Genomic DNA, 14,823 nt, shown 5'->3' with positions numbered 1-14,823 from the left:
GCACATCAAGACAGCGTCTGGAGTCTCGATGCGAAAAGTTGATCTGGCGGGGCCACTTGCAACTGTGATCTCGATGCCGCTAGCGGTCTGAAGGAAGAGGCAACGTTCCTAAGCACGGGGATTCCCGATTCGGCGGTACCCAGAGTTTCGCCTTACATGGAGACAGAGCTGAGGGATCGAGTTCGGTGAAGAAGACTGCCCCCGTGTAATCGATTCGCAGCAGTAGCGAGACGTGCGCGCTATCGTTATTGTGCTGCAACAAGGCTCGATGAGATTTATGACTTTTAGCTTCTGCGTTGACATCCCTGCCTCGCATTCCATCACGAGTTTCGTTTATCAGACGAGCGTTCGTGAGCAGGCCCTTCCGCTGTCATGGCTCCGAGCACACCGCGACGGACAGGCCTTCACGACTTGCAGTCGCGGCAATGGGCTCTGTGACTACCGGCGCGGCGAACCGCTTTGTGCCCTGCCGTGGTTTGTCCGCGACGGCAACTGCACCAGCAACGGGACCTCGTGACACTCATGCTGATTGGTGAGTTGCCTTCTCGCACTCGCGAGTCAAGGTCATTGGCGGAAGGCATCCGGAGGGCAGGCCGCTCAGTGCTGCTCCCAGGGCGCGTGCATGAATCCCATGTTGCATTTCGTGCCACGGCAGCCCTACAGTCCTCACTGCTCGTGATTGCGATAGTTATCGTTGTTGCGGCAAGGAACACCATGTCCTCTTCACGAGCGGCGGCACGGGCGGCGGCGCTAGCGGTACCGTGCTCTTATTGGCTATGCATCGCTCGTACGACTAGAGGGGGGATTTTTTCGCCATTTGGCGTGGTGTGTGTCAGTTGGCAGCACGCATACTGGGACTCCACTTGGCCGACTGCGAGCAAAGTGAGCACTGTGAGATGAGCCTTGGTGCTTCCGAAAACAGAAAGACTGCGAAAGGAAGGGCCCAGTGGAGACGTCTATCCCCAAGGAGCAGCAGCAGCACCACCGGCGTTTTTACCCCTTTAGACACGTACCAGACTTTGGAGCACTCACAACCCGTATGCGGCTACACAAGCTTCGAGTTGAGTTGCCTATCAGCTATCGTAACTCCACATAGCTATCCAGCAGTCTCGTACTGCACCATATTAGGTGATTGTACGCACCAACTCTGGCCCCTCAGCTAGGGTACCGCCGTGAATATAAGAAGCCCCTTCGAATCGTTCGTCCGCCGGTGACGGCTGGCTTGCTCGCCCAGGGTACAGAGTGAACTCAAGTCGGAGGTCCCTCCTAGTGCCGGACGCCACTCCTTGCTGAGGCTTTGTGTAAGTGAATGCGCAGTAGGTGCTGCTTACAACGTCGCAGAGCCTATATCCGCTACCCAGAGAGGCTGTGCCACATTAAAGCTTCCATGAAGTCGGCATGAGGGGGGAATTGAGAACGTCAGACTGCTTCGAATACTGTACATCACATTATATCTGGGGGACACACTCGATATTGAAACATTGTGCCCATCAATCATGTCATGTGTTTATCTCCAGGTCCTTCTTCCCACCCCACCCGTCCCCACCGCCATCTAACTCAAATCGAACCCAGCCCCACTGAACACGCTATACAGCAGCTTTTCCTTCAGCACATCATAGTCCCTATACATCGGCAGCTTCAACAGGTTCACACACGTGCTCGTGCTGGGTAACCTCTCTTGGTCACTCCCTCCATCTCTAATACTGAATCTGGGGTTCAATGTGCCAAATCCCAACAAGGGCGCTCTGGGCGTACTGGTGACGAACTTCAGTACAGCACGACGCTCATCATCACTGATGTCCTTCATAATCTGCCAGAAGAGCTGGACCGTTGGGTGCTCGAGGCCATCGTCGCCGATCACATAAGTCCCGCCGTAGATGGTGTTGCGGCGTAGGTCTTCGACGTCGATCTGGGTGCGTGTGCCCGAGATCAGCGTCTGCAGTTCTGAGTGATTGAACATGGAGAGCCAGGAGGGTTGGATCATGGTGCTAAGGCCACGGAGGAAGGCGGTGGTCTGGAGATAGGGTTGGTTTTGGAGACGGTGGCGCGCCATGTAGCTGATGTAGACGAGGCGGTTTTGGTTTGTTACTTCTGTGTTAGCGCCGCCAGGTTTCAGGTCTCTGGTGATGGCTTTGGTTTTCTTGGGGGAGGCGGTGTGATCGGTGACGACTGTGTCGGTGACCGTGAAGTTGAGAGAGAAATCCTCGACGTCACCGGGATAGGTCTTGAGCTTGTGGAGACCTTGGTAGAGCTCTTCGTCGAGGTCGCGAAGATCGTTGAGCGTAGGGCGATAGCCAGTTTCGTTTGGCGCAGAGCCAGCACCACCTGTTAATGCCCACTTGCGCAAGAAGAACGGTGCAAAGTTGACGTCTACCAGTATCCCTTCATACAAGCACTTGCCAATGATGCGGCCAAGAAATTCGTAGCGGTGCAAAAGCTCGGTGATCTGTTGTCGGAACTCCGGCGAGTTCTCGCGCAACCCGACTTGCTTCAACTGCTCTTTATGCTCTTCAACCGCAGCAGGGTTCGGATACAGAAGATGCTGGTCGTTTTCCGCAAACATGTCAACAGAGTCCGTAGGTCTGAAAGCGCGATCCGTGACGCTGGTCAGAAACTCTTTAGTTACACCACCACCGTCAATACCGGCCTCAGGAGCGTCAAATTGATCTACGAAAGTGATCTGTATGGGTTCCTTGAGGCCTTGGCCTAGAGAGTAGAATTGTTCGTAAGCATCCTCGAACTCGTTGTCTCGTCGAATCCTCGCGGAGTGTTTGTCGCCTGGCCCACCACCGAACATCATTCTCGCTCGCCAGGCTTCAGGTTCAGCAGTTTGCCTGCGCTTGGTCATGTCCAGATGCACGAACTCTCGAAATATTTTCACTCGAGTTGTGAAAGGGATGAAGAAGGGCATGTTCTGCAGAATCTCCAGGCGCGGGGCGACAGCTTGCAAATACCTTCTCCGCGAGGCCTTGCGCTGCTGCCGTTGTAGCCTTTCCAATCTCCGCTGCTGTTGTACACGGCTTGTGCCAATCAATTGTGGCGTGTCGTCGATCTCATCCTCCTCTTCGTCCACATCGTCAGCATCTTCATCTTGGATCTTGTGTCGTGATTCTTCCTCTTCCACTACAGCTGGAATAAAGCCTGTCATGTCGAAGCGAGAGGTCATCAGCCAGTGATCACCAGGCAAGAAGTTACGGCGCGAATCTCGCTCGTAGACCATCCGGAGTAGTCCAGTGACCAGTCCCTTGACATAGTCAAGACTGAGTCCGGCGACTCCACCGACTGATGGTTCCTGCGTCTCTTTGGCTGCCTGAGTCTCCACAGCTTGGTGGCTGTAAAAGTTGAGACTGGAGTTTGTAGTCGTGCCCTCCTCTGCAGGCATGATGTCCGCTGCGTTGAAGTACAGTGTGAATCCAAGATTCTTCAAGAAAGTTGTGAGGTCCTTGACTTCGGTGAGAGGAAGACCGCTGTCGCGGACTTGGTTCGAGAAGCCGTCATGCTGCCCGGCGGCAAAGAACTCCTCGTCGTCCGTGACCTTCAGCACGAAAGTGTATAACTCGAGGAAGACAAGTATGACTCTCCACTCATCCGCAACAGCAGCCTCGCGGTTGACCTCTTGCTGTGCTGGTTGCCAAAAGCCATGCTGTGTCAAGCCTGAAGGACTAGGATCTGTCGTCTTTGTCTTCAACAGCTCAATTGCCGCACGTGAATCGCGGAAGATGGTCGCATACACGAATGACCGTTTTGACGCTTCCCAGAAGTATCTGATCGCAGGCGATTTCTGTCCGGCGTTGTTCTTGTCTGAGGGACCAATGTAAAGCCACATGCGAATCTCATCACCTCTCTTGGGGAAGAATCGAAGTAACGCAAGGGCGTAGTTTGCCAGCTGCCTCGCCTCCTCGATCTTCTCATCCTCTGAAGCTTGCAAGGATTGTGGTGAACCAGCCAATAAGCTTCCAATGCCTTCTTGGTTCACAAGGGACTGTACCTGCTCTTTCAAGAACTGAGTAACTTTGTCTGTAGTCAAGTCGTCTTCATCCGTCAAATCAATGACAGAGTCTTCGTCACCAAGAATTCCGGCTGGAAGAGAATTCAGTAGGAGAGACACCACCGTGACGAAGTCTTGATGTATCGCGTACGCTTCTGGTGAATCGAAATTGTGCGCATATCGGTGGAAGTATATGAACAGCCCAAGCAATCGCAGGCGACTGTTCGTGCTCTTCAACTGGGGATGTGACTGTAATCCCGAGCTCTTGAACGATGTGGCTAGCGCACTAGCGAGCAGCTTGTAGTTGATCAACTCGGCAAGCGCATCTCTGAATCTGCCAATGAGAGGAGACGTTGAGTTGGAGCTTAGCAGCGGTATAGTCATGAAGATGTGGCCAAAAGCCTCGTATGCGTCCAAAGTATATCCAGTAACAGCCTTGAGCGGCGCGATGAGAGTGGCGAGAAAAACCTCCCAACCTTGCTGCCAATTGACAATTTCTGCGCCACTGGCATTTGAATCTCCAACCATTGTTGTGCTTACCAGGGATGGTGCGAGCTTCGATACAGTTTCAGCGAGCGTGCGGTAGTATGGATATGCGTGCTGAGAGGTCTGGGCGGGGATTTGTCCTGCAACAAACAGCAAAAGCTGGACGAACGCCATGGCTGCATCCTGCAATATCGATGTCGGACCTTTAAAGATCTGAGGCAGTGCTGCCAACAGCAACTTCTCTAACTTCAAATACGCTGATGTCCATGACGAAACTTGGAAATGATCCTCCTCCCCTAGAGTGTTTTGCAGTCGGACACCCAGGTGTCGTATCCGTCCAAGATCTTGCTCGTTCCGTACCGATGCAAATCTCAGCAGCCGTTGTAGTTGCAATAAGGCTGGCTCTTCGCCGTCGTATGGTAAAGATGACGTCTGGGAGATTGTATCTCTTTCCACGGAATCCCACTCCTGCCGCAAATAATCTGCTACCCTCCGTCTGCCGGCGTGGCCTCTCCATACTCTCTGTATCTTCTTCGCCGCATTGAGTGTATCTCGTTCTCGTTGTCGCTGCGCGCGTTCTTGCTGTGCTCGGTCGACGGCAGCTTGCGAGCCAGCACCGGTGCTAGGTGTGCCAAAAGGGTTCGTCTTACGTCCCGAAAGGTTGACCTGGCGTGGTCGCCGTGTATTGCCCGTGAAGCTCGTGAACATGGTGGCGGGGTGTGTGGGCGTGGACAGTCGGCGGCGGCGACGTTGTGGAACGCGATATCAGCCAGTGATGACGAGGATGTAGTCGTTGATTGGACGAGCCCTCCAGTCTACGGGACTGTTTGGGCTGGGTGAGGTGAGGTTGCAGGTGCTGTGTAGATGTGGACTCGATGTCCAGCCGAGCGCTATCGATACGTCAAGATTACGGGTTGCGGCATGAGGGTGGAGCCAGGTTCGTGTGAACGAGGGAAAGTAGGACGAGGCGCCCAAAAGGGAGGAGCGACTGTGAAAGGCAAAGTTGCCTTCGAGTGACTTCTATCAAACTCCAGCTCGCTTTGCGAAGGTAGTAAGCATCACCGCGTAAAGTCCGGCCGAGGTAAGTCCGTGCACCGACGACGTTGACGCCACAGTCCCACCTTCGCCGTGTTCACACTCTTGGAATCTAACACACTTCATCGTTCACTGGTCTTGTTCTGATGGTTTATCTTATGCGGTCAAATATCGCTGCTTATCTGGACGTGATGGAGCCAGCATGTCAAGCAGGCGCCCTCCCCCCTCATGCCTGCTCGCAGAATGACTATCCACCATCATACACAACCAAAACTGTAGCGAAGACAGCAAGATGATAGTCCACGAAAGCTTCCTTTGAGTTGACTACCGAGACTGTCTACAATACAATGCGTTCTTATCCAGGCACAAACTGCCTCACGACGTCCGAAATCCAAGCAGCCACTCAACATTGGTACCAAGGGTCTCCTTCTCCGTACTGAAGTACCCTTCTCTTCTTGTATCTCGTCAGCTGATGTCTATTTGATGGTCTAGTGCGCGAGCCTGCAGATCCTTTTAATGTCTATTTTCCAACATATCATCCCTCTTCTGTTCGTGCCTCAAATATACTCATTTCTTCTGCGTTTTGGGAAACACTCTGCAAAACCCGATTACTCTTTTACAACTTCCGGTAGCGAAACCTTCTAACTGTACCCTTCGAAAGGATGCCATGTGTTCTTATCCTGCTGCCCATCTACCTCCAACTCCCACCGCCAAGATCAGCAAGACAAGTTACGTCCTCCACCGTTTCCACACCCTCCAAGGAATCATCAACCCAATATCCACTATATCATCCAATCTCGAAGCCAACATACCAAGGACAGACGAAAACCCATCATTTTATTCGCAAGATTCCACGCCTCCTCTCTTCGCAGATGATAAGCGGAGACCTGGACATTAGAATCAAAGATGCTGTCGAGCTGTGGGTACTGTTGTGCGATACTCCAGAATCTGACGGAAAGCACGTGTTGGGGTGGTGCGAGGAGCGATTCAGGAGATGCGGCGAGGGGATTCTAAGTATTGTCAGGTGGTGCGAGAGTGCACTGGTCACATTGAAATGAAACCCGAGACTGTCAAGTCAGAACAGCGTAAATCTTGAAACCTGATGTCCTGAACGCCTTCTATCATGCCTTCCCTGCCCAGATGCGTGTCCAGAACCACCAACCGCCTCACCCTTGATCGCCAAGACATTCGAGGCAGCGAAATCCGGGGACCCAAGCCTCAGCGCCGACCGTAAACACTGTCCTCCTTCCTCTCCTTCCTGAACCCAAGGCTGCCCGCCTTCCTAGCCGGGCGCCTATCCGTTGAATCACCCTGGCTTGCAAACTCGTCACTGCCGCTCTCAAGCACCCTGCGCTTAGCAAAGACGCTCTCGTCAACATCCTTGTCCACATTCGTATGGTCATACTCGGCCTCGCGCTTGAACAGATTGAGAATATCCTTCATGCTCAGCTTGCCAATCGCCTTGCCGCCTTCGATCGCAGCTTGTGCGAGTTTGCGCTTCGCTTCCTGCAGTTCGAGGATGCGTTCTTCGACTGAGTTGTGGATGGAGAGGCGGTAGACGGTGACGTCGACGGTTTGGTTGAGGCGGTGGACGCGGTCGATGGCCTGTTCTTCGACGAACTAGAATTCCGCATGTCAGCACAAGTTCACCCATTCTTCTCCCTCTCATGACTGGCGATGAGATAGTTGAGCATGGCTTACCGGATTCCAGAATGGCTCCATAATAACCACCCTACTCGCCGCCGTCAAATTTAGCCCAAGACTGCCGCACTTCAGACTACACAACAAGACCCTGCATTTCTTATCCTCGCGCAACTTTTGCAAGCTCGCCTCGCGCAGGTCATTGCGCATACTGCCATCATAGCGCGTGAAGGCGAATTCGGCGCGCTTGAGGAACGGCTCGATGAGGTCGAGCATGGAAGTGAATTGCGAGAAGACGATGACTTTGTGTTCCGGCGTTTCCTTCTCGAGGATGCTGAGGAGTTGGCGGATTTTGGTGGAGGGGACGAGATCAGACGTGTTGTAGTCGTTTGATGCGTCGGTGGCGGAGTCTTCATCATCATCGTCGTCTTCGGAGTTGGGGTCGGATTCTGAGTCGGCTTCTGTCGCCGAGTCATCTTCGGAGTCAGACACGAGGTTGACGGTGCGAGGCTTGCCTTTGATGAAGAGCTTCTTACGGGCCACGGGCGCTTCGTCCTCGCTGTCGGTGTCGTGCACGATAAAAGAATCAAGGTTGCTCTTGCTGTCGTCGACGCTGCCTGTGGCTTGTGAGTCAATAGAGGCCAGTGTGTCGCCACCGCCCTCGGCATTCTCGTCGTCTGTGCCGCCAGCAACACCGAGGTTCTCGGAGTGTTGCTGGTCTTCTGAGACGAGCCACTCGCCCTCTTCTTCATCATCGCTATCCACAACAACACGGCGCTGGCGAGAAGACTTGGTCGGCCGGATAATATCGTCTGCCTCGTCTTCATCATCATCATCATCGGTAATGATTGGCTTGGAGGACTTCTTGGTCTTGTCAGACTTGTGCTTGTCCTTGCGATGCTTCTTCTTATGCTTCTTCGACTTCTTCGACGAGGCATGGAGATCCTCTTCGCAGTCATTGCAGCGGATCGCGCCATTCGCAGCGTTGTCGCGGTTCAGCGTCCGCTGGCAGAGATCGCAGCGCTTGACCGCAACACTCAGTCCACCGAGCAGATCCGCAAGATCGTCTGCATCGTCACCTTTGGAAGCCTTGCGAGGAGTCTGAAAGCCCGTCTGAGTTCCCGACTTCGATCCTGTCGTCAGCGCATCCTTGTCGTCCTTGACATTGCTCTTGGTGAGGTTGGGATGATTGCACGCCTGTCGCAGACGAAGCAGCAACACCAAGGCCCCAATGTAATCCTGCTTCTCGCCACCCATCAACTCCTCAAGGCGATCCTGTGCACGAGTGGACAGGCGATCGTAGAAAGCGCGCTCTTTGGCCGTGAACTCTCCTATGACAGTCTCGACGTTTCGCGCAACGATCTGGAAGGCTGGCTTATCCGCACCGTCTTTGTTCTTGCCACCGAAGGTCAGCGCTCCCTCTTTCTTGAGTACATCCTTGGTCCGACGCTTCATGAAAGCCTTCAGGAAGATCTGCAGTCGGCGCATGGCAAGATTGCCGCGGCCGTTCTTCATGGGTCCTGTAATTGAGTCCTTCCAGTTCGACATCTCGCAGTATGGCTGGATGCGGAGGAACTTGATCAGACTCTGCAGCTCGTCGAGGTTGTTCTGCATCGGTGTACCGGTCAGACACCAGCGGTAATGCGAGCGGACATCATAGCAGGCTTTAGTCATCTTCGCGTTGCGGTTCTTAATTGTGTGGGCCTCGTCGAGCATCATGCGGTACCAGTGCACGGCAAAGCAGCCCTTCTTGAGGCCGTCTGGACCGTCTCCACACTGTGCATGCTCTGATGCAAGGACTTGATAGGTCGTGATAACCACGTCGTACTGCTTGAGCTTATCGGCGGACTTTGTGCGACTGGGACCGTGGTGAACCAAGACCTTCAGCGCATGAGTCTTCGCGACCTTAGTGGCGATCTCAGATTCCCACTGCTTGATCAAGGCCAGAGGAGCAACAACGAGAGTGCCCTTGCCGACGATGTCCAGGATCTTGTTCTTCTTGTTCTCAGGCTCGGCGCCTTTCTCAGGCCGAGGATTCGACAACATGAGTGCCATGGATTGCACAGTCTTGCCCAGACCCATGTCATCTGCCAGAATTCCACCCTTGGGCAGCTTTCCTCGCTTGTTGTGCGCACCCGTCTCCTTCTCGATCATCCATGAGACACCATCGACCTGGTGGGGTAGCAGGCTGACCTTGAGCCCATCGACGAAGCCGTCATCTTCGTCATCATCCGCGTCTTCTTCCTCAGGCTCGGGCTTGGAGTGCTTGTCTTGGACGTCCAGAGCCTTTAGGCGGTCGGCCAGCGAGGCGGCAGCGTCCTTCACTTGCTGCTGCTTCTTCTTCTTTCGCCCTCGTGTGCGCGGGATCTTTTCGTCGTCATCGTCCAGGGCACCCTCAAGGAGAGCCTTGATGTTCTCGCTGGCTTGCCCCTGGTCAACGTAGGCGTTGAGGTCAGGTGCGCCGAAGCGGCCGCGGTCGGCGAAGACGGCGGCGTCAGGGTCAAAGTCATCCTCGTCGTCTAGGATGACTGTCTTCCGCACGTCTTGCAGAGGGTTGTGTGCGCCCTTGTTCACTGGCTGGAAGCCGTTGTCGTGTCCTACCGACGTGTATAGCGATCGCGGTGGGGGCTGTACGGTGCGCGCGGGCGGGTTGAATGGCCGAGGGACCGGGACGCTCGTCGACTGCAACTGTCGAGGCTGGAAGCTGCTGGCGGGGATCTCGAACAGGTCATCGTCGACTGGACGGCCAAAAGCATCCAGCTTGGCGGGCTTCGGTTGGACCGATACTCGCTGGGGCACCTTGAAGGAAGGCGGCGCCGTGTGCGGATTTGGTGCGCGGGCAGCAACATTGAACAGATGTGAATGCTTGGGCTTGTCTTGTCTCAGCGGGTTACGCAGAGGACTTGCTTGCCCAAACTGCGGTGCTGCAATGCGCTCGGTCACGCTCGCAGCCGGCGCGGGCTTCTGCTGCTCCGGCCGCGTGGGCAGGGCCGATGGCTCTCGTTCGCGCACCATCTTGCTCTGTGTGCTGGCCGGGGGAGCGTAAGGGCTGGGTGCTTCGTCAAAAAGCGAACTGCTGTCGCCGTAGAAGGACGATTCGGGCGTGTCGAGCGGGGCGTAGGCCGGTTTCTGCGGTAACGAGAGCGTGTTGAGAGGCGCAAATGGCGCACAATGCTTCTGCGAGCTGCTTTTCATGGATCGTGTGAGTACTCGGTAGCTAGTAGCACAAGCCTCGAGGCTGTCGCCGTGTCCTGCTGTGTCGTGCTCAAGATAGAAGGTGCGATCGTCATGTTTGTGTGTCCCGATTTAGGTTGTCTCAGGGTCCGTTGCTAGGGCGCCAAAACGAGCCCCGCTGCACGTGGACTCCGCGCACGCGCCGTCACGTGCATCTCCATCAATTACACGTTCCACTTGATCGGACTACTTCTTGACTGACTCCAGCGGTACGTACCAAGCGTACCATCCTTGCAGCTCGACTGATCCAGTCCCTACGAGTTTCCGGATGGAGGATTGGAGGATAACACTGGGAGTCCTGGACTCGCGAACGTTACGCGTCATCTGTTTCGTACACAGCTTGCTTGGCGTGGCGATATCACCTATGCAGGGCGTTCCCTCGTAGTTTGTGAGTTTCTCGTACTCAACAGCAATGAGCTGTCCATTGCCAGACGAATGCCACATAAGCCCAACAAGCCTCGCGAGTCATTCGCAAGCGCCTGCAAACGGAAGCAGCAGCCACGTTCCGTGCATGTCCACGTTAGAGCACCTGGTTGAAAAAGATCATCATTGCAACCTCTACTCAGGGCCAGTCTCGGTTCACGATCGGATAGAGTGAGCATTTGTGACCCACTGCAGGGACGGCGCAGCGCTCCCTTGGCTTTTAGGGCGCATGTCATTCATCTGATGACTTCGGCGGAGATCGCCGTGCTACTCATGGTACCTGGCCACAGGATGCCCGAGTGGGGGATGATCCGATCTCATTTAAAGCGATCGGCAGACGGCCTATGCACACCACATCCAGCACGCAATGCTTCGGGCGACAGGCTACGCGACAACACGTGCTCGAAATGACCTGCAGCGCATTACACCTTCGCCGAACCACTTGGGATGAGCGAACAGCTCAGCCAGAATTTCCAGCGCTAGTATCAAATATTGCGTCACGGCTCGCCCAGGTTCAATTGGATGAGTACAGGAGCCCGGAGGTCCGCTTGCCTGTCAAGAGCATGGTGTCCGCCTGTACCCCCAGTTGCCTCGATGTCACCAGATCTCGGGCCGCGGCGTAGGGTATTGATCCGAAAGGAACACCCCTGCTTGCCCAGCCGTGGTCCACACTTGCAAAACGTTAATTTGCTCTGCAACCAACGTGCTTTCAGCAACGGACATGCAAGGCCAGCATGCAGGGAAGAACTCAGCCACAAGGTCTTCGAATAGCACGAGGGTCCTGTTTATAGAAGCATACGAAACTCCCCAGGGTCGCTCAAGACCACACGTTGCCTTGTCGCTGCCGCGCTTCCAGACGTCGACCATAATTGCAATGGGCCACCACTCTCGCTAACACAAGACGATGATTGAGTGCTGTTGTACGATTCCAGCAGAGTGGTTGTCAAGCTCAGTAGTGAAGTGACGCTTGCGGGCTATGTACTGGTATAATATATCAGGGTCAACAGTTTCGCGATGTGGGCTTCCACCTTTAGATTATCGCGCATGTTAGCCCCAGACGCTCCGAGAACTTCAAAAGCCCGTGGGCTCAGGCGTGCTACCCCATGTAGCAGATCTGTGTTGGACCTGTAGGATCTACGTAGTCCTTAGACCCGGGCCTTGCCCGTACCACCGAATGAAGCACAGCCGCTACGGTACTCGAGATGGTCCCCTGAACATCAAACGATACTCCAGTTGATCTTACTTTCAACACCTAGTCTACCCACAACTATTTGCCAAGTTCCCCATGCCCTAGACTGCTCCGTGTAGAGAGGCAAACATCCTCGGTCCTGGCTGGACATAGTGCCTTGCAACGCGTTCACCCGCTGCCGTCCGAAAGAACCAAGGTTCCAATACTAACATTCCACGGATACGCAGCTAGCGAAGTACTCGTTCCAGTCCGTCGCACCGTGCACGTTGCAGTGGAGCCCCTGCACCCTGCCGTGTCCCCATGGAATTTCACATCGACCACCCGATGATGTCTTAAGCATGCGCACCCCACACAATTTGCTACTTGAACAAGCCTGAATATTACTTTCAGGCAGGGCACAGACAGCACCTAGCCCGAGCCGACTTTGACACCCACATGTTGTCGACAACTCCCTGCCGCAAGTGAAGATCGTCGAACGTACTCGCGATGCTTGACGGCCAAGAAAACCCTCGTGGCCGGCAGGCTGTTGATGTGTCCATCGCATTTACTGTCCTAGCCTTCATCAGTGTAGCCCTACGACTCTATACTCGATGGTTCATCGTTCGCGCTCCGGGAACTGAGGACCATCTCATTGTAGTGGCAACAGTGAGTATTCGCCCGGCCAAACATCACCGAGCGCTGACTGATTATGGTCTAGATCTTCTCCATTCTTCTTACTGTCTGCATTGCGTACCGTATGTACACTCCATTGTCATCTAAGGCCAACACTGACACATAGAAGAAGCAAAATGGGGAATGGGCATGCATGCCGACACCTTGTCATGGGATGACAACGTCAAGGTCTCGAAGGTACCGAATACTCGTCGCTGCAATTGACTCATACTAATATATGCCAGGCTTTCTGGGCTTCTCTGATCGCCTACAACCTCTCGCTTGGCGCCACGAAGACCTCCCTTCTGCTGCAGTATCACCGAGTATTCCCAACCCGAAAGTTTCGAGTCGCATGCTGGTGTCTCTTCGCCTTCGTCTTTTGCTACACCATTTGGACCGTCTTCAGTAGCATCTTCGCCTGCATCCCAGTGCAGGCATTCTGGACCAAGGAGCGCGCGCGCTGCATCGACCAATTCGCTATGTGGTTCACCAACGCCGCCATCAACATTACGACCGACTTCGCCATCATCATCCTCCCCATGCCTGTGATCCGGCGTCTGCAGCTCGGAAAGCGACAGAAATCAGCGTTGATCGGGATCTTCACTGTCGGCGGCTTGTAAGTAACACCTTCCCGATTCATCTACACTTTGTAGTCGCATCGCAAGGCCGACGCAATTCATGCATGCACATACTCCGTCCCGTATAAACCAGGGCGTACACATGCAGCTCTGTCCCACCTTTTCTCACACAGCACGCGCGTTCGTTTCAGCCCACCCCACTAACAACACGCAGTGTCTGCATCGTCTCGATTCTGCGCCTGCAATCCCTAGTCGCGATATCCAACAGCACCGACCGATCTTACGACAACCCGCCGGCTGCAACCTGGTCCTCCGTCGAAATAAACGTCGGCATAATCTGCTCCTGCCTGCCCCTCCTCCGGCCGCTGATGACCAAGTGCCTCCCCGGTGTCCTCTCTAGCCACCGCCGCAGGACGCATAGCACGCCGCGCGTCTACCCTACCATCGGGAGCGCACGGTCCCGTCCGCTGCCCAGCCACAGTGGCGACTTTCCGCTCCAGACCAGGACTAAGGGGTCGGGAGGTGGCTCGAGGAGTAGTAGTGAGAGTGCTGCGAGGGATATCCAGGTCGAGACGCATATTTATGTCCAGGTTGAAGGTGGCGGAGAGAGGCTTAGTGGGTGGGAGACGTCGCGGAGTAAGAAGACGGATGGGAGCGGTAGTACGGATACGCTTGTTAAGGGTCCGAGCGATGTTGTTTGATACAGCTGCCTGGGTGGGCGTGGGAGGTTTGCATTTGGATTAATAAGTGATACCCAGTATTCGATATGCCTTGTAATGAGACCAAAAATATTACCCTGAGACCAAGCCCGAGCAAACGAAAGTCGATGACGGAGAGACTATCCTGCCTAACGTTAACGGAAATAGGCTAGGAAACAGGCAGCGATCAAGTGGGACGGCAGGCTCCGCCATGATCCCATCGCCTTTTTAGGCTGCGGTTGTTGCAGACTTATCCAAGCCTAGCTTCGATCTCCTCTTTGTCCGCGCTTTCCCAGTAATCTGCCCCTACTTTCCCGATAGCTTCGCGATAGCTTCGCGATATGCCATGCCACCTTTCCACTCGATCCACAAGACGCTGTAGAGCTTGGATTCCCAGTCTTTCTCAAGCTTATATGAGGGATTCCAGAGACGCCCAGCGTTGCAGAACCGGTGGAAGTAGGCTTCCGCCCGAAACTCTGAAAATCATTGTTTTGTATGTCTCTGGCAACCATTGACCCAGTGCTGATGAATTCCACTGGAATTGAGTAATGAATGGTTGTGTGGACTGTCAATTAAGAGATCCATCTTACCAACGACCTGGCCATTCTGATCCACGACAAAAGGGTAGTCAATCTCTAGGGGCTTCCTGCTCGCATAATGATGAAAAGAGACTGTGCGAAGCGTAGCGGATAGACGACAAGTGGTGAACTCGATGATGTTGTCGGACTTTAAAGGGATAAAACTGGCTAGATGGTCCGCTTTGTATTCAGAAAGATCGTCCCAGGTTGTTTCTTGAACGATTGCAAATCTTTAATGAGCGCTCGTTGTAGTGGGGCTGAAGTCGTGGGGTTTGGCATAGCATGTTTGTAGAAGTTGACATGCTCGTGGAACTCATATTGC

General features: G+C 54.3%; 4 protein-coding genes across 4 annotated transcripts; 2 read left to right on the top strand and 2 right to left on the bottom strand.

The window, feature by feature from the left end:
* Window positions 1-1,431: 1,431 nt before the first annotated feature.
* Window positions 1,432-5,480, bottom strand: M421DRAFT_419085 (E3 ubiquitin-protein ligase NEDD4). The gene has a single exon (XM_033592001.1). It carries the CDS (start codon window positions 5,180-5,182, stop codon window positions 1,553-1,555), a length of 3,630 nt encoding a protein of 1,209 aa, XP_033450305.1. The 5' UTR covers window positions 5,183-5,480; the 3' UTR covers window positions 1,432-1,552.
* Window positions 5,481-5,609: 129 nt separating this feature from the next.
* M421DRAFT_383733 (uncharacterized protein) lies at window positions 5,610-6,621 on the top strand. Its single transcript, XM_033589887.1, has 2 exons — window positions 5,610-5,921; window positions 6,171-6,621. Exons 1-2 carry the CDS (start codon window positions 5,857-5,859, stop codon window positions 6,565-6,567), a joined length of 462 nt encoding a protein of 153 aa, XP_033450304.1. The 5' UTR covers window positions 5,610-5,856; the 3' UTR covers window positions 6,568-6,621.
* M421DRAFT_419082 (uncharacterized protein) lies at window positions 6,535-10,415 on the bottom strand. The gene is made up of 2 exons (XM_033592000.1): window positions 7,211-10,415; window positions 6,535-7,129 (listed from the first exon to the last, which is right to left on the bottom strand). The coding sequence occupies exons 1-2, from the start codon at window positions 10,343-10,345 to the stop codon at window positions 6,728-6,730; spliced, it is 3,537 nt and encodes a 1,178-aa protein (XP_033450303.1). The 5' UTR covers window positions 10,346-10,415; the 3' UTR covers window positions 6,535-6,727.
* Window positions 10,416-12,482: 2,067 nt separating this feature from the next.
* M421DRAFT_91250 (uncharacterized protein) lies at window positions 12,483-13,926 on the top strand (the record flags this gene model as incomplete). Its single annotated transcript, XM_033597928.1, has 5 exons — window positions 12,483-12,641; window positions 12,694-12,730; window positions 12,778-12,845; window positions 12,893-13,263; window positions 13,440-13,926. The coding sequence occupies 5 exons, from the start codon at window positions 12,483-12,485 to the stop codon at window positions 13,924-13,926; spliced, it is 1,122 nt and encodes a 373-aa protein (XP_033450302.1).
* Between the last annotated feature and the right edge of the window lie 897 nt (window positions 13,927-14,823).

Source organism: Didymella exigua, assembly GCF_010094145.1.
Source record: "Didymella exigua CBS 183.55 unplaced genomic scaffold M421scaffold_9, whole genome shotgun sequence".
In the NCBI taxonomy this organism is placed as follows: domain Eukaryota; kingdom Fungi; phylum Ascomycota; class Dothideomycetes; order Pleosporales; family Didymellaceae; genus Didymella; species Didymella exigua.
Note: the sequence above shows the minus strand (reverse complement) of the source record. Positions and strands in the feature narration are given on the sequence as shown.